Genomic DNA, 17,164 nt, shown 5'->3' with positions numbered 1-17,164 from the left:
GATGATTTCTTATTCTCTCATTTATTTGGACAAATGTATTTTTATTTCTGAGCTCCACTGTCCTCTGAGTTTGCTGAATGTGACCTCTTTGTTTCCAACTCTGTGATGATCCTTCATACACATATAATTTCCAGATTAATTTGAGGTTTTACATTATTATTCAGCTACAGTGAGGTCACAGATTTCCGTGCAACACCAGCAGATGCAGTAATTGCAACTTCTTCAGTATTTCTAATATGAGGGCAATTTTTGCATGAACTCATTTAATTTAATTTAGTTTAATTTAATGTAGCCCTTAACCTAAGCCTTTAATTTAACGAATTACTAATATACTGCAGTTATTTTCACCCAGCTTTAGGCAACACTACTCACAATAAATACTGTTCTAATATTTTTTATTTAACTAAGACAACCATTTTTGTTGATTATTACATTATACATCAATTGTGAATTTTTTGCAGGAAAAAAACATTCAAACTCTCCCCTTTATAATAATAATAGTATACCACTGCAATATGTAATGACTTATCACAAAACGTGGCAAGTTGTATTACATAAAGCACTCAGGATTTTTATTACAATTATATTGTTTTAGTACTTTTATTATTAAAAGGCAGTGCTATTTCAAATTGCAGCTTAACAGATCTACATGTGTGCAACATGGTCAGATATATATCCATATCTATCTATCTATCTATCTATCTATCTATATAAATATACATATATAGATACATACAGTATATATATACATATATATGTATATTTATATACACATATATATATATATACATATGTATACTGTATATGTAGTATAACATTTATAAAGGTTTTGCTGGAAACATTTGTAAGAATGCAATTACACATAAAGACTATTACTAATAAATGTCTTACCAGCAGAAGCTATATTTGAACGTCTGCAGGTGTAGATACAACAATGATCAGATAAACACCTCATAAGGCTGTTATAACCTTCAACAGTTCAACCATTTGCTATCACATCCCTCTTCTGTTTGCTATTTTTGGAAGTATGACATCAGGACGCGCCGTGCCTCTGCTGCTGCTGCTGCCTTTCCTCCGTCCTTGTGGCTTTGCCCTTTCCTCTGCATCCTTCTCTGTGTCCTTTGGGACGGTGCCATTTTCTCCACACTGAAGCCTCCTCCTGCAGTTGGGATTCTGACCTTGGAGATACAAAAACACAACATGAGACAGATGGCAGTGATCAGAGTCACTGCTGGAGACATGGAGGTAACACACCTGTCTGAAGACACGCGTGCAGGACATTGAGATAGTGCTGCTTCATCTGTCGTCTCATGTGTTCTGTACTGTAGACATTAGCGATGCTGTACAGGTAGCGTCTCTGTCCGGTTGTGAGGGCAGGGTGCTGAGGCAGAGACAGGAAGTGATGGGATTGCACATGGCAGATTGACATAAAGAATATACTGTATGTGGTTACCTGTAGGAAGGGTGCAGACATCACAGACTTGGGAATGTGTACTGTGGTCATGTGCTGGCTGTCAGCAGGTGCATTTCTGTGTATTTCTCTGTACGTCTTCCTCACTTGCTGACCTGGTTTAAAAAAACAAAACAAAAAAACATATCGCATAACAATGCCTGACAATTTTCATTATCTATGGTGATAATATTACTGGGAAAAACAATCATTTGATTTATTTAGCACCTTCAAAATCAAGTAAATAAAGTGTTTCAACATAAAGGGACAGTAACAGAAGAAACACACAAGCCACAAAATTCAAAACACCACATGTCAGTAAAAGCAAAAGAGAAATGAAACCAACAAGACACGCAAGAGCAACTAAACGAAATAAAGGAATACAAATAAATTAATTATAGCAGTTAAGTAATAAAACAAAGGGTCGCCTAATAAAGGGAGGGAATAAAGGAAATAAACCACTTAGCTACTGAATTCTGTACTATTTGTAGGCAATTTAATGAATGAATTTTAATTACTTAATTCCAGTGCATCTATTACTTAATATCCCTTTGGAAATTAATAATGTTATCTATCTATCTATCAGGAAAATATTTCAATAATGTATATCCACAGCAATTAAGTATAATTGAGATAATTACAATAAACTGAAGCATAATCTTATACTCCACAACATTAGAGGGAAATGCTGTGGTTTGTTTTTTAAGGGTGTCAATACACAGGACAGGAAATGCACAGGAGGACAGATGTGATGCAGAATAATATTTAAATGCACATAATTTCCATTATAATCAGCTCAGCAGTATATAGTTTTTTTGGAAATTGGCTCCACCCTCGGTAACAACATAATGTAATTGAAATACTTTTGTTTTTGTGCTCATAACCACATATTAAGTAAAGAAAATATATGCACAAAAATTACTTTTCCCTTAATACTTATTTTTTCTGCTTTTACCATGTGAAAACACCTTTTACACAGAAAATAAAAGGTGTGGTTCAGTCAGGAAGGGGAAAATAACACCTGCAGTTATATTAACTGTAAATTCATCTGACTCATTTATAACTCATTAAAAAAACAGGTTTATTCATATTGATAGTCGTTGACTCACCATCAGTGCATCTGTTGTTAGACTCAGCAGACCTGCAAATCAAGAATATCACCATACGGATCAGAATCAGTCGATCATCACTGGTTGTCATGTTGTCGTCTTACCTCATCAAGACGTGACCACTTCCGTTTTTTAACAGACTTTCGGTTTTCAGATGATCAACAAATGTGACCCGCTTTCTCATCATTCACCAAATGATTTCCAAATGAATTGTCAGTCGTTGCTTGCACCTTGATGTTCTCGGTGTGCGTTGCAGGCAGCAGAGCCCATTAGTGTGAGATGAACCCGACTCCACTCACTCCCAGGGCTCCAATTACAGAGTGCAGGGCTAATACACTTGAACCCAGAGCATGTTCTCATCTAAAATGTAAAGCACAAGCAAAACTACAAGCCACTCTGTTTACACACTTTATTGATTCATGTCCAATATACATTGCATTGACACAAAATGGAAAAAAACAAAACAAAAAAAACAAATAAAGGGTGGATTAACCTGGACACCATTTCTCAGAGCGTATTGCTTAATGACATTTCAAACGCACCGAATCTGTGCAAATACAGTGAACACCGGTCAGAGGAGGTCATGGTAGGTTAGAAAATTCAGACTTAAAAAGGTCATAACAGCAGTTATGTGATCATCAAGTCTACAGAAATCTACCAACTGTTCACGTCACATTCAACCCAGAGTCATAGACTATTACCCAACTCCCTCAACAATGATTGCATGCGCCAAAAGACCGATTTTTTTTTTTATGCTCAGTCACATAATTCAAATATGTATACATTAATTTGAGACAGATGTCATCATGGTTCCCAGACTCCACCCAACTGTGTCCTGTGTACATTTCCAAAATAAAACCTATTGTTTATCAATTCTCATCACAACGTGTACTTATACTTTACGAGGTGGTTAGGTTTCTTCTTTTTGAATTTCTGTGATAAAGGAGATGCAACATGGTTTGGGTATGAACCAGTCACAAATCAAGATCGAAAAATCGAAAAGTCCTCAGAGTCTAAACCCACCAGTGAATATGACATAATTTACCTACAATGATCCAAAGCCAAAAAACAAGAACGACGAGCCTAACTCTACAATGGAGACCCGGACATGACCCATGCTCACAGATTAACCTCGTCAAACATGTTCTCCTTCTAACCCGAGGTAAGCTCAGATGTGGAATAGTCACAGCTTAGTTTATTTTCACAGACTGGTTTTGGTTGCCCATGACTTATTAAACATAAGTTAAACATAACATTGTGAAAAGATGTTAGACTGATAATAAGAGGACATCTTCATGTCAGAAATAGTTCACTGATCGCTCATAGAGAGCCTACGTAGGGATTGATCCTGAGAAGTTGGCACAGGCCTTCCGTTAGCAGTAGCTATGCTCGTGAATGTGTCAGAAATCAATAACTCTCAAAACAAACTGTATGTTATTCCTTTTGTACGTCCACCACTGACAAAAACAGATAAGAGCGTTGTTTGAGTGGATCATGCAGGTTTGAGGGTCATGGTTTTTCAGACATATACTAGCATTAGAAGAAAATGCTAACAGGAGGTTGTTTCTCAGAGAAATAGACTCAAGCATCCGTCTACAAGCTCTCAACTTGTTCCTTTAAACAACAAACAAACAAACAGTGAGGAGGTGAAGCCAACGAAAAGGCAACAGTGGTTCACAACAGTGTTGGAATAAAAGAAAAGAAATGATACCAGTGCGGGGACGACATTATTCTGTAAGTGTGCAGCAGGAGGACAAGTGATGACCTAATGATATTAGAATGGGCTTTTGTTTTGTTTAGACAACCTTGACCACTAAATTGCATAAGAAACCTGGTATAAAGTAGAAATTGTTCAGCAGCAGATAAAAAAGCAAGTTAATTTACAGTAGTGACATATCTTACATCATTAATTTTTTTTTCAAAATAAATAAAATTAAATATACAGTTCCAGGCAGGAAACAGGTTAATTTCGCTGGTAGGGTTCTCTAATTGGCTCATCTTGTGGAAAATGACAACCATTCAAAGAAATGTGGTTGAAACCAACCAGTTTCTCTGACTGGCAAAACAAGGGGTGCAAAAGCCTTTTTGCAGAAATTTTCCCTCTGAAGGCATCCTTTAACTGAAAATTACAGACAAAACACAAAACAGCATTACTATCATTACCATGAGTGAGGTTTCACAAGTGACTCTCACAGAGCACAAACAATTCAATGTTCTTACCCTGGAATTTACAACTGGCTCCTAATCAAACGCCATCTCTTGACTTTTTCTTACACAGCGAGCCACCTTCCTCTTAAATTCACCGTTAGGATCCTCCCTCCATTCTTTCTGTGGGAACAACAACAAACAACAGATTCTTTCAGGACTTAAGGTGGCAAGATTACAAGAATGAAAGGGTGGTTTCTAGTGTCTAATAAAGAAGGGACTTAAACTCACCGCAGCATCCACATTAGCCGGTGAATCACTGTTGGGGTCAGCCAGCATGGAGATAACACTAATCATGATTGTCTCTACTGTGTGGATTGGAAGCCAGCGTTCCTCAGGCTTTTCATAACCAAACTTATCTTCGCCAGGCTCGTGCAGAATTGAGATGCAAACATCCCCGTTCTTTGCCACTGTGAGGAATTGAAAGACGAATGTAAAAACCCTAAAGCATTCAAATGTACTTGTCTAGTAACTGATTCATCGAGTAATTGTTTCAGTCCTAATATATGGAGATGTTCCTCAAGCTAAAGCGACGTTTTCTTTTTCAAACTGCAACACCATCAGACAGAATATTGTGAGATACAACTTGCCAGTGTGCGTTGACAGATGTTACAGAATCAATTCAGCAGCAAACGCTGTGATAAGTGACAAGACCCCAGCCTGAGAGCATTTACTTACTTTTGTGACCATTGTGGAGTCACAGATTAAGTACATTTTTTTTTAAATAATTGTTGTTGCAGAACTCAGCTGTGGTGTACAATCACTCAATTAATAATTGATTACTAAATTAATCAAAATTTTTCAACATCTTCTGACAAAAACACATTTATGGACCAAATGATTAATCAATTAATCGACGGATTACTTGATTATGAAAATAATCATCAGTTGCAGCTCGACACCAGAAGTCGGTTTGAGTTGTTCGGCAAATACACTGCAGAGTTAGCAAGTGTTAGCCGTGTGTGATCTGTAGAATCTACACACACAAAACTTTCAAAAATCCAAGTAGTAAGTGATGTTTTTGTTGAGTAGTAGAAAATATTTTAAGAGTCTCATTGATTTCGCTCAGTGTCGCTGGAAAAGATGCATTTAATTTACATTAACATTGTATACCCAACTATTTCATTATTTATTACCACATTATCATTATTATTATTATTATTACTATTATAATAAGTCACATCACATAAAAGTGAAAGCATTTTACCATTTGGGTGCCAGATTTCAGTGATGAACTTCATCTTTGGTGGCCGTAGTGGATAATCATAAGGAAAGGTTAGGTATGCCTTAAAAAACCCTCCTTCACTGAAATTGAGACAAAACAAAGGACAAGGACAAATGAGAGTTTATGAAGACATTCACAACATTCACATATCTATATTTAAAATACTCTCCAACTTACAAAAGGGTGTCTTGTGGACCAATGATCACAACTTCCCATTTGTATATGTCGTCATCATCTATCAGACCAGCTGAAAAGCCCTCCACGGGATTCTTGTTGAGCTCTGGGCAAAGAGAAACACACGATCTTACACTGATGCATTGATTAGCTGTACCTGCTAATCCTTGAGGGTGGTGCTAGGGCTGGAGCAGGTCCCAGCTGACACTGCATGAGAGGCAGGGCAACAAGTTGCAGACACGGAGGCACCAGCCAGCCTGGCAGGCAGCTTTTACCTGGAACCTGGTACAGTGTTTAATGCTGTTCTACTACAACATGATGCAGCCCATTTTTTACAAATATGTTGAACTAGAAATGAAAAACAACTGTAAAAATATCAGAAAGGGTGGAGGTCTACATGTCTGACTATGTACTGTGATTTACAGAGTATATTTCACAAATGCCAACATCCAGACTTGTGTATGTCACATTAAAATAAAATAAAACTTTCATTTATGAGGTGTACTGTTCATTACCTTTCCCCTTTACAGTCTGTGCTGATGTAACATTGCAAAATTCCCTGTAAAGGAGTAATTCAAGCTTATGAGCTCTCGTTGTGCTGCTGCAGGCCTGCTGTGCTGTGGGAGCTCCAATGATGCACTCAGCACTTTTTTCTCTCCTGTGTATTTACACTCTCAGACCACTATATTCTTCACACCAGGTCAACTGCTTGTTAACGCAAATATCTTTTCACCAAGTCAAATGCCAGCAATTTAGTAGTGCATTCAGGCATGTAGAACTGCTGAAGTACAAACTGAGCATCAGAATGAGGAACAAAGGTAATTTAAGTGGAACGTTGAACATGGGATGGTTACTGGTCTGTGTACTTCAGAAACTTCTGTTCAACTGGGATTTGCATGCACCTCCATCTCTAAAATTAAGAGAGAATGACCCAAAAATAAGAGAAAATATGCAGAAAGTGGCAGGGAGAAAATGCCTTGTTGATGCCAGAGGTCAGAGGAGAAATGACAGACTGGCTGGTGAGTGTAAATCACACAAACGCATTAACTCTTCTAGTGTTGTTCCTCTCCATCCTGCAGATCTAACGCTCCTCTGCTGCTTTTGTTGTTATTAATAGATGCTGCTATAATTGTTGCTCTTAATTATTTAATTTCACCCGTGGAAGATCCACATCTAGGGGTGGGTAAAAATATCAATTTGGTGACCAGGTTGAAGAAGAGGGAGTTTACAGCAAGATAATGGTGGAGAGCGCTACATTAAAAGATGCCCCATCCACGTTCAATACACAGACTACGTATTTTGTTTAACTTTTCGCGGATGTTTTGTTTTCTTCATATGATTGTCTTGCAATATATTTGATTATCACGGAACTGTATCGTGGACCATGTACTGTGTACCATATTTTGAGGTACCCTGTGATTCCCACCCCTAGTCTGCATACTCCATACAAAGTGACTTCATTAAAAGTGCTATATAAATAAAACAAATTATTATTATTGTGCAACCATATGTGGGTGTTTGTGTTAAAAACGTATTTATTAATAATAACTGTCAGCAACAATTCCACTGGTAGTCAGGGGATGTAAAAAAACACTAAACTCATGTTGAAAATCAGTTCTTTTACTTAGCTAGACATCCAGACAGCAGCCACTGACCTGTACAGTCAGCTCCAGACTAAGTAAGACATTATTTAGAAAAGACATAAAATGCCACTGACAGTAATATTTTTATAAATAAGCCATCAGGAGGAAAATTGATTTTTAGCACTAAGAGGCTGAACATTGAGCTGTGCATCCACACGAAAGCTGCTAAAAACTAACTAGTGTTCCATGTTATCTTATGTAAGTCAGTGGATTGTTAGATTTTTTACTGTTACTTATCATAAGAAGCATATATGTATGGACTGCTTAAGAAACAAGATGGTGCAAGATGGCAGCCTCTGTAAAGCAAGGCCCTTTGCCTACAGTAAATAAAAAGGCTTATTTTGAGGATAAGATATACATTTTTATATTGTTTTGGATGTATTCATACATATTTATGGACTGTTTGTTCAGTTCATACAAATAAACTCTCTTTATTGAATTCATTTATTTAATTTTTTTTAACAGAACTGGGTCTCCTTTTTAGTCCGGCTTTAATGTGAATTTCTAATCTTTTTTATATATATACACATCAGCATGATTGACACTGGGTATTGTTATGTTGCAACCAATTCTTTTTTTATGCATATTTCTTTTTCATTTGACTGCTCTATCCAACTTTTAAGCTGTGCATGTTATACATGTTTTAATATTCTATTGATTATTCCTCTGCTTACTTACTGATATTATGGTATATAATTGTTCATAACCCGTTTTTGTCTTTGATGTTTTTTGTCATACTTTATGGTCTATTCTGGCCTTTTAATGTGTTTGTTGTTTGTATTGACGTGTGCACTTGAGTGCGGGGGTGTTTTTATGTTTTCATGTGAGGCACTTTGTATAACATGTTAACTGTGGGAAAAGTGCAATGCAAATTCAGTTCGATTGAGTTTAAGTGATATAATGTAAACCCTCTTTCATTAGCAAAGCTTAAGTCATCAGAGCAAATGAGTGCCTGAACTGATTATTCCTTTGTTCCGTCAGCTAACTAATGTCGAACTTGCTAGCCTGTTAGCAAGGTTGGCGATGCGAGTCATTTGTTGATTACATATACTGTTACTGCAGACAAGTATACTTCCAAATATAACGGTTTACAGCCGCCGTACAAAGCGAACGGAAGCAGCTTAAGCATACAGCTGACTGCGGTGATACAGGACTCCATTGTGTTGCTTGGTTAGCTCCCTGGGCTAACTCCTATGGCGTAAACATAGCTTCGCGTAGCTAATAAAAAAAGCTAACGCTAGCGGCTAAGTGTGTAGCCATTATGTGGACAATATTAGCGTTTTAAAAAGTCGTATCTTTTTTTCATGTTACCTGCCAGTTGTTTTCGAAGAAGTAAAGCTGATTGTTCGGTCATGGTACGCGGGCGTGAATGGAAAACACTTTGTGTCAACAAACACTTCCGAAAAACAGAGGTGAAGCTGAATCCGCACAAGGGGACGCTGCACTGGCTACTGCTGATTTCCCTCCGTGTTTTGACACAAGGTTCAGCTGCTGCTTTAGCTATGCGCATGCGCGTCCTCTGCAGCGTGTGTGTGCGCTCGGTTTTTACCACATTAAGACCTTTTCTGGCACAAACATGGACTTTTTCAGGACAAGTACTAAAGTCTGGTGCCAATGAGACAGAACCTCTTTTCTGAGGTTCTTATTAAAGGTATAGTACAGGGATTTTTTGTGTAAGTATTGACAAATTAGCTGTCAGTAAGGACAGAATGTGAAAAGTACGGTGGCCCTGAAGTGCAAATCACCAACACAACAACAACATTTACTGCAACGGAAAAGGCAGGTACATGCTGTCAAACAAGGATCATCACTGATTGGCTGGTTTCAGTGACAGTGAGTTTCAAGTTGGATATTCAACTGATTACGCGCTCCACCTCCAATAGCGGCTCATTGTAAGTTTTACCCGGTGTTTGCTGCATGTTTTATGTTAATGCTGTTGTGTTTTAGTAAATGTTGTGTTTTACTTAATATTGTGTTTTCCTATATGTGTTGGTGATTTGTACTTCAGGGCCACCGTATGAGGTTTTTAGTTTCTCAATAAAAGGATAATCTAATAAAATGCACATTTGTTTAATTCAACAATATTTATGGAGACACCAGCCCCCACAACTCACTCACCCATCTTCTAACGCTTTATCCTCCACTTGAGGGTGGTGGGGGGTGCTGGTGCCAATCCCAGCTGACATAGGGTGAAAGGCAGGGTGCACCCTGGACATCACAGGGCCACATATAGACAAACAATAATTCACTCTCACACTCTATGTTCTATCACACATCTTTCATATCCAGTCAAACACTGCCGGCACAGCTGTGTTAGTACATTTTGTCAGAAAAACTACTTTTGATACTTGAGTACAGTAAATGTCATAAACTTGACACAAATCGACTTTTACTGAAATAATATTGTAAAAGGTGACTTCAACTTTTACCAAAGTATCCCTTTTAGGTACTTTATGCAAGACTGCTCCTGACTCTTAGGATAGTTCAGTTTTTTGAAGTATAAATGTTTGAGGTATTGAAGCAATATCAACTCTGACCTTGCTGAGCAGCACCCCACTGAGCATACTGCTATTTCCATGGACCAGTGTGGGAACTGGACACTCACTACCACTGAAAACATTGCAAGAGAAAACTGATTTGTAGCCAAGAGTCTGTCACTTCAGATAAATCCAAATAGGCAGCAGTGGTTTAATAACTCATTTGCGCCATGATGTGAAATGTCCTTTTTATATTTTATTTTTATTTATTTATCTCTGATGTACTGACGTACAGCACTTTGTTTCAGCTGTTGTTGTTTTGTCAGCTGTGAGCTTTACAAATTAAGTTGAAATGGATTGGATTAAGGCATATATTATATCATATCATATTGTATCGTATCGTATCGTATCGTATCGTATCATATCATAGTTTCCAACACTGAAAATATACCTGCGGCTAAAAAACAGTGATGCGTTCATGAGTTGCAGGATATGTAAGTATCGGCAGCCTAAAGTAATCTACTATATTACAAATAAGATTCTTTTTTGCCTTATCCGGTGAGTTGATTTTGTATTTACTGTTTATAGAATAACAATGAATCTAATTAAATACTAAAGGTGTCTGCGAAAATCCCAGTTTCCCTGACGACGTCGTCGTCTTTACGGGCGTCGCAGTTGAAAAGAAGAACTTTTGAAGCGCACGTGAAGGCAGCACTTTGCGGAAGGAAGGAATGAAGGCTGATGGGCGCCATATTTAATACACCAGAAGCTAGCTAGCATTAGCCGTTTACAAGCCCAAACTTTGAGCCAGAGACAGGAATCTATAAACCAAGGCCTCAACTTTACCGAAAATGAATGTCATCGATCACGTACGGGACATGGCTGCCGCCGGCCTGCACTCTAATGTCCGGATACTGAGCAGTTTGTTGCTGACAATGAGTAACAACAATCCGTAAGTAACGTCAGAGCGGAGTCCGTCTATGTGCTGGAGAGAGCGATCATTCGCCAGTGTGTTGTTGTTGTCATTTCTTCACAGTAGCTAATCGGTCAACAACAACTATTGCCGTTAAAAACTGTGACTGTAAAGCAGAATAGACGCGTGCGCAATGTGGTAGTCTGTTTAGTCGCGTTAATGAGAAACGTTTAATTATATAGCAAGCGCAGGCAGTGTACGTTCCTTCCAAGCACTAGTCTCGTGTAGACTCTCCCGTAGTTTACGGTGTCTGCCGTTAGCAGCAGCTAGCTTAAATGAAGTGGGAATTTAAACAGTGCTGTGTCAATGATTGGACGTTAGTGGACATGAAGCAGTTGCAGCATAACCGTTAGGGTGCAGTGTTTTTGTTAGTGCGGAGTCTCAGATTATGTTCAAACAGCCCGTCTTGGACCCTCAGTGTCTTTTGTTGTTGTATGTACTTCCATGTTCCATGTACGTACCATGTTCTCACTGATGGATTTGTTTAGGGCAGCTCATGGCCAAGTGAAAAGGGAACTTGTCTTGTCACCTGAAGGTTGTCGGTTCAAGTCCCCACCAGGTCAAAAAAGGGCTGGGGTACCCCTGAGCAAGGTACCCAAACCCCATTGCTCCCTGGCTGCTGCTCCTAATTCTAGGAAGATTTCTAGTAGAGGATGGGTTAAATGCAGAGAAGAAGTTTCATTGTCTAACTGATAACTTGACACAACTGTTATATATCTACTCCTGGTCTCTCTCTTCTATCTCTACCTCACCTCCCTCTTGTTCTTTCTCTGCTCTCTATAATGTTGTCTATGTGCCGTGCTTTGAGATAATGTATGTTGTGATTCGGCACTGTACAAATAAAATTGATTTGAATTGACTGATAAAGGACTCATTTATAATTGAACACCCTCAAATCTTTTTTGATTACAGGGAGCTGTTCTCCCCGGCCCAGAAGTATCAGTTGTTGGTTTATCATGCTGATGCCATCTTCCATGATAAAGAGTATCGTAATGCTGCATGTAAATACAGTATGGCACTGCAACAGAAGAAGGTGCTCAGCAAAACATCCAAAGTTCGTACCTCTACTGGTGGAGCAGCATCCAACCTACAGGCACAGGTGCGTGTTGCATTCATGCCGTAGAATTGAAGGAGACACGGTGATTGAGTGCAGAAATATTTGTTTTACACCTTGAAGAAACATCAAATATCCACAAGGTTTGTGGATGTTTTAGAGTTTTTTTCTCTAGTCAACCACATCATGAATACATGCAACTGGAGAATCTCTGGAGTCCAGCACAGGCCTGAAAGCATCTGTATACTGTACACAACAGTAAAACCAGTTATCTGTGTTATTGTTGCAGCAAATGTTTGTACAGTGCTTACTGTTTAAAGTGGCTCAACATAATGTATCATGTGTTCTGGTGCTGTACAAATAAGAGATTTGATCAGATTTATTTAAACTCATTAATATTAAGATGTTCAGACACTTTTATTCTGCTCACATGTACAAAGTGGTGAAACTGATGTGTTGTTGTTTTCTTTTATGTAACACACTAGTGACACCTTGACATCTTACACCCATTTATGGAAAAAAAGATGGCAGTTTAATGCATCATAATCCAATAAATTAGTTCAAGCTGTTCAATAAGATTGGATGTTGTTTTTACAGACCGGTCTGTTCCACAGCTGACTTTTTATTTTTGTGACAATGCATTAATTAATTGGTTATGATGGGGGTGTGTTTAGGATTTTAAGCAATACAGTAAAAACTGCTCCAGAAAATACCTTTAACCTCTTAATGCTGTCTTTCAGAATTTGCCATCTGAAATTGAGGTCAAGTACAAGATAGCTGAATGCTACACCATCTTGAAACTGGACAAAGATGCCATTGCAGTGCTTGATGGGATTCCATCCAGACAGAGGACTCCTAAGGTAAACTGTTGTATTATTATTATTATTATTATTATAATTATAATAATAGTAATAATAAGGGTTAGTATAATTAATATAATAGTTCATTCTCGTTTCAGATCAACATGATGTTAGCAAACCTATACAGGAAAGCTGGTCAGGAGCGTTCTGCTGTGACGAGCTACAAAGAGGTTCTCAGACAGTGTCCCCTTGCCCTGGATGGCATCATCGGTATGTATGGTCACAGAGGCAGCTTCATTTGCCATCTGTTAAACAAACGCAGCAGAAGGATGATTTGTTGAGGAGCTCAAACTTTTTTCCCCCCCTGCCAGGTCTTCTCTCTCTGTCAGTCAAAGGAGCTGAAGTGGCATCCATGACTATGGATGTGATCCAGAGTATGCCTAACCTGGACTGGCTCTCTGTTTGGATCAAAGCTTATGCCTTCATACATGCAGGAGACAATCAACGAGCCATTAACACTATTTGGTGAGCTGAGAACTAGTTTTTCAGTCCTAGTTAGTAGTACTTTATTAAACTGAGTAAACAACTATAGAGGACAGAATCAACTTCCTGTTTATATCAGCATGCGAATGCCCAGTATAAATGTATGGTGATGTTATATACTTCTTTAGGGATGTCTGTTTGGATGCAGATGACCTCGGATACAGATGTGAACATCTCATCTTGGTTTATTACACCATTAGACAGTAATCCATGTTACTATTTCTCTGTGGATTGTTCTTTATTCAGTTACAATTGTACAGTTGTGTACAGATGGCACACAGCTGGTAGAGCAGATACCGCATATACTGAAGGGGCAGTTGTCTGCAGCAGACGCATAATAGTCTCAGAAAAGCAGTGCTTGAGCGCTCGTGTTGTTGTTGTTGTTGTTGTTGTTGTTGATGATGAAGTCTCCTTGTTTCAGCTCCCTGGAGAAGAAGTCTCTGCTGCGGGACAACGTGGACCTCCTGGTGAGCCTGGCAGATGTCTATTTCAGAGCAGGAGACACAAAAAATGCCATCCTCAAATTTGAGCAAGCCCAGATGCTGGACCCGTACCTCATCAAAGGTAGATGAGGGATTAATTAATTAATTTATTTATTTATTTATTTATTTTTTTAACACACTGTTAGTACAATCCTTACTTTATCTACATGTTCACACAAAACAGTGTGTATTCTTCCTGTTGTTCAGGTAACACTAATAAACATCTGTTTGCACCGACAGGAATGGATGTTTATGGCTACCTGATGGCACGTGAGGGACACCTGGAGGATGTGGAGGTGTTGGGAGGGAGATTATTTAATATTTCAGACCAGCATGCTGAACCGTGGGTGATCTCTGGGTGAGTCTTAACACTACCATATGCAATATTGTAAAATGAGTCTCGGGTGACACACCACTGTCAGACTTGACTTAATCTAATCCGTCTCTTATAGCCACTTAATTTTTTTGTAATTTGTTGAAATTCTCTTTGTGTTTGTTCAGTTGTCACAGTTTTTATAGCAAGCGTTACTCCAGAGCTCTTTACCTGGGAGCCAAGGCCATCCAGCTGAACAGCAACAGTGTGCAGGCTCTCCTCCTGAAGGGGGCAGCACTGAGAAACATGGGTCGTGTGCAAGAAGCTATTATCCATTTCAGAGAGGCCATGCGTTTGGCACCATGCCGACTCGACTGCTATGAAGGCAAGTGTGCCTTTTTAAATATACATTTATGCAGATGTCCACTTATTTCTCTTTCACCTGCATTGACGTGACTGATGTTTTACAGGTCTGATTGACTGTTACTTGGCATCTAATGGGATTCGAGAGGCTATGGGGATGGCTAATAACATCTATAAGACTCTGGGGGCCAATGCACAGACTCTGACCATCCTTGCAACAGTGTGTCTGGAAGATCCGGTGACTCAAGAGAAAGCCAAGACCCTGCTGGACAAAGCACTGGCTCAGAGACCCGACTACACCAAAGCTGTGGTCAAAAAGGCTGAGCTGCTGAGTGCGTACAAACATCACATAACATCACACTCCGTGTTCCTGTCTGTGATTTACAGACTCTGAATGCACTAGACATACAGATCCAGATTTATGTGGACATGGAGCATTAATCTGTCTTTATTCACTTTTAAAAATGTTTAGCTAAATATAGTTGTTTTATTTATAATGTTGTATTTTTATGTGTGTAGGTCGGGAACAGAAATATGAAGAAGGGATCACTCTCCTTCGCAATGCCTTGGCCAATCAGAGTGACTGTGTCCTGCACAGAATGCTGGGAGATTTTCTGGTGGCTGTCAATGATTACCAAGAGGCCATGGATCAGTACAGCATAGCCTTAAGGTAAGCACTCTTTGTCAGGAGAAAAGAATATTTAATCCACTTGATGATGAGGATACAAACTGACGTATGATAAGATCTAGGTTTTGTTTTTAACAGTTTTTTCCCTCCTTTCTTAAGTCTGGATCCCAACGACCAGAAGTCTTTAGAAGGAATGCAGAAGATGGAGAAAGAGGAGAGTCCCACAGACGCCACCGTGGAGCTGGACGGTGACGACATGGAGGGCAGTGGAGAGGACGGAGACCTGGAGGGCAGTGACAGTGAAGCGGCTCAGTGGGCCGATCAGGAACAGTGGTTTGGGATGCAGTGACCCCGGCTCACTGAGTGACATTCGGTCAGTCCCGCCTCTTAAATCGCTGCAGCCGTCACTCGTCACTCGAAACACACCGAGCTCTAACACTGAGTGACTGACGTCCTGATTTAGAGACTATGCAGCTCTGACTGATGTCCAGGTTTGTGGCACAGCGACAGGAAGGACTTGACACTTTCATGGAACTGTACCTCAGTGCAGCACTCCAGCCATTTTTGAATTTCATGTTGATTATTAAGCCTCTGCGCAGCTGCAACAGGAAGACATGTTGCTCACACTGGAGTTTTAAAAACTGCTTCGGGAATCTTCATTCGATACTGGACAAAATGGATCAGTAGAATCAGAAAAAATTCAATCCAATACGATCTGAAAATTGTAATGTTGAATCAGCACAAATGTCTGATTAACAGCTAAGTTGTTTAAAAAAGTTTAAATGAAAAACTGGAGGACTGACATCAGTGTTGAGCTGCCCCGGATCCTCCTTTGAGCCGGGGTTCTATTTCCAGACAAAAGAAGACTCTGGAAATGTACAAGGTGGCAATTTCTGTGTGGAAATTTAGATTAAACCTAAAATGGCTGGAGTTATCCACGGCATGTGCTACCGGAGGGTCTGGCTGTGATTTTCTTGTTTTTATGTGTGTTTCTGGAGCCTGACAGACTCATGTTTGCCAAATGTAAGTGAATATCTTGGGCCTTTAATTCACGTGGCAGGCAGACGAGGTCTGTGATGGTGACTCTGTAACATTCTCCTGCTGCTCGTTCTTCATTTTTTTCTCACATTTTACACAGTTTTGTGTCGTGTACTGTACATGTTTATTTTCACGTTTCTTCAGTCTGTATCAAAGTAACTCATTAATTGACTCACTTGTAAGTGTTACTTAACTATTTCAAGTCTGTTTATAGTACTTTGTATATATTTTTTAAAATGTATGATACAATTATTAAACACTTCGTTGACACTGACGTCCCCTCAGCCACTTTTAATGCTTTTTAAGGTCTTGTTAATACACACACCCCAGTTGTCAAAGTTCTGCTAATTATACTGTGTTTGAGTAGAAACTAATGTAACACGAGTCACCACATAGATTATTATTTTTTCCTTAATTCGGGTCACAGGTTTCCATGAGTAAATAAACTGTCCTAAAAACTCTGAAGTTAAACTTATCATACCTCTCCATGGCACTCCACTACGCGGAAAATGATGTCTACATCTGCTGCGACATGAGTATTCAAAATATCAAGTTGATTTCACTACAGAAGAGACTAAAGGACCTCTGCAGTTGAGTACAGGGAAAATGTGTGTATATATCAGTTATTGACCCAAGGGCTCCCAATATATCAGCATTTTGGCAAAAAGTCAGATATCGTACATCCCT

General features: G+C 39.1%; 3 protein-coding genes across 5 annotated transcripts; 1 reads left to right on the top strand and 2 right to left on the bottom strand.

The window, feature by feature from the left end:
• Nucleotides 1–99: 99 nt before the first annotated feature.
• On the bottom strand, nt 100–2,824 carry LOC131464406 (protein FAM216A-like). Of its 2 annotated transcripts, none has more exons than XM_058636863.1 (5): nt 2,664–2,824; nt 2,560–2,591; nt 1,454–1,566; nt 1,255–1,381; nt 100–1,178 (listed from the first exon to the last, which is right to left on the bottom strand). In XM_058636863.1, exons 1-5 carry the CDS (start codon nt 2,744–2,746, stop codon nt 994–996), a joined length of 540 nt encoding a protein of 179 aa, XP_058492846.1. In that variant the 5' UTR covers nt 2,747–2,824; the 3' UTR covers nt 100–993. The 2 variants fall into 2 exon arrangements, with proteins under 2 accessions (XP_058492846.1, XP_058492848.1); XM_058636865.1 differs by having other exon boundaries at nt 100–1,173.
• A 130-nt stretch (nt 2,825–2,954) lies between these two features.
• LOC131464405 (ubiquitin-conjugating enzyme E2 G1-like) lies at nt 2,955–9,282 on the bottom strand. The gene is made up of 6 exons (XM_058636862.1): nt 9,118–9,282; nt 6,167–6,269; nt 5,972–6,069; nt 4,996–5,174; nt 4,780–4,887; nt 2,955–4,678 (listed from the first exon to the last, which is right to left on the bottom strand). The coding sequence occupies exons 1-5, from the start codon at nt 9,158–9,160 to the stop codon at nt 4,801–4,803; spliced, it is 510 nt and encodes a 169-aa protein (XP_058492845.1). The 5' UTR covers nt 9,161–9,282; the 3' UTR covers nt 2,955–4,678; nt 4,780–4,800.
• A 1,720-nt stretch (nt 9,283–11,002) lies between these two features.
• On the top strand, nt 11,003–16,751 carry anapc7 (anaphase promoting complex subunit 7). 2 transcript variants are annotated; one of them, XM_058637154.1, is made up of 11 exons: nt 11,003–11,235; nt 12,169–12,355; nt 13,051–13,170; nt 13,269–13,380; nt 13,482–13,635; nt 14,075–14,217; nt 14,376–14,493; nt 14,637–14,833; nt 14,919–15,143; nt 15,331–15,481; nt 15,599–16,751. In XM_058637154.1, exons 1-11 carry the CDS (start codon nt 11,135–11,137, stop codon nt 15,786–15,788), a joined length of 1,698 nt encoding a protein of 565 aa, XP_058493137.1. In that variant the 5' UTR covers nt 11,003–11,134; the 3' UTR covers nt 15,789–16,751. The 2 variants fall into 2 exon arrangements, with proteins under 2 accessions (XP_058493137.1, XP_058493138.1); XM_058637155.1 differs by lacking the exon at nt 11,003–11,235 and adding an exon at nt 11,321–11,709.
• The last annotated feature ends 413 nt before the right edge of the window (nt 16,752–17,164 follow it).

This window comes from Solea solea, chromosome 8 (assembly GCF_958295425.1).
Source record: "Solea solea chromosome 8, fSolSol10.1, whole genome shotgun sequence".
Taxonomy (NCBI): Eukaryota; Metazoa; Chordata; class Actinopteri; order Pleuronectiformes; family Soleidae; genus Solea; species Solea solea.
Note: the sequence above shows the minus strand (reverse complement) of the source record. Positions and strands in the feature narration are given on the sequence as shown.

Bases quoted from the DNA above. Each gene is read 5' to 3' on its own strand.
- LOC131464405 (XM_058636862.1), bottom strand. From the start codon at position 9,160: ATGACCGAACAATCAGCTTTACTTCTTCGAAAACAACTGGCAG. The intron at 6,270-9,117 runs GTAACATGAAAA...CTCTTTGCCCAG, and splicing joins TCTTCGAAAACAACTGGCAG to AGCTCAACAAGAATCCCGTG. The intron at 4,888-4,995 runs GTGAGTTTAAGT...TTGTTCCCACAG, and splicing joins CGGCTAATGTGGATGCTGCG to AAAGAATGGAGGGAGGATCC.
- anapc7 (XM_058637154.1), top strand. From the start codon at position 11,135: ATGAATGTCATCGATCACGTACGGGACATGGCTGCCGCCGGCCTGCAC. The intron at 11,236-12,168 runs GTAAGTAACGTC...TTTTGATTACAG, and splicing joins ACAATGAGTAACAACAATCC to GGAGCTGTTCTCCCCGGCCC. The intron at 14,494-14,636 runs GTGAGTCTTAAC...GTGTTTGTTCAG, and splicing joins GAACCGTGGGTGATCTCTGG to TTGTCACAGTTTTTATAGCA.
- LOC131464406 (XM_058636863.1), bottom strand. From the start codon at position 2,746: ATGATGAGAAAGCGGGTCACATTTGTTGATCATCTGAAAACCGAAAGT. The intron at 2,592-2,663 runs GTAAGACGACAA...CTTGATTTGCAG, and splicing joins AGTGGTCACGTCTTGATGAG to GTCTGCTGAGTCTAACAACA. The intron at 1,382-1,453 runs GTAACCACATAC...TCTCTGCCTCAG, and splicing joins TGTCTGCACCCTTCCTACAG to CACCCTGCCCTCACAACCGG.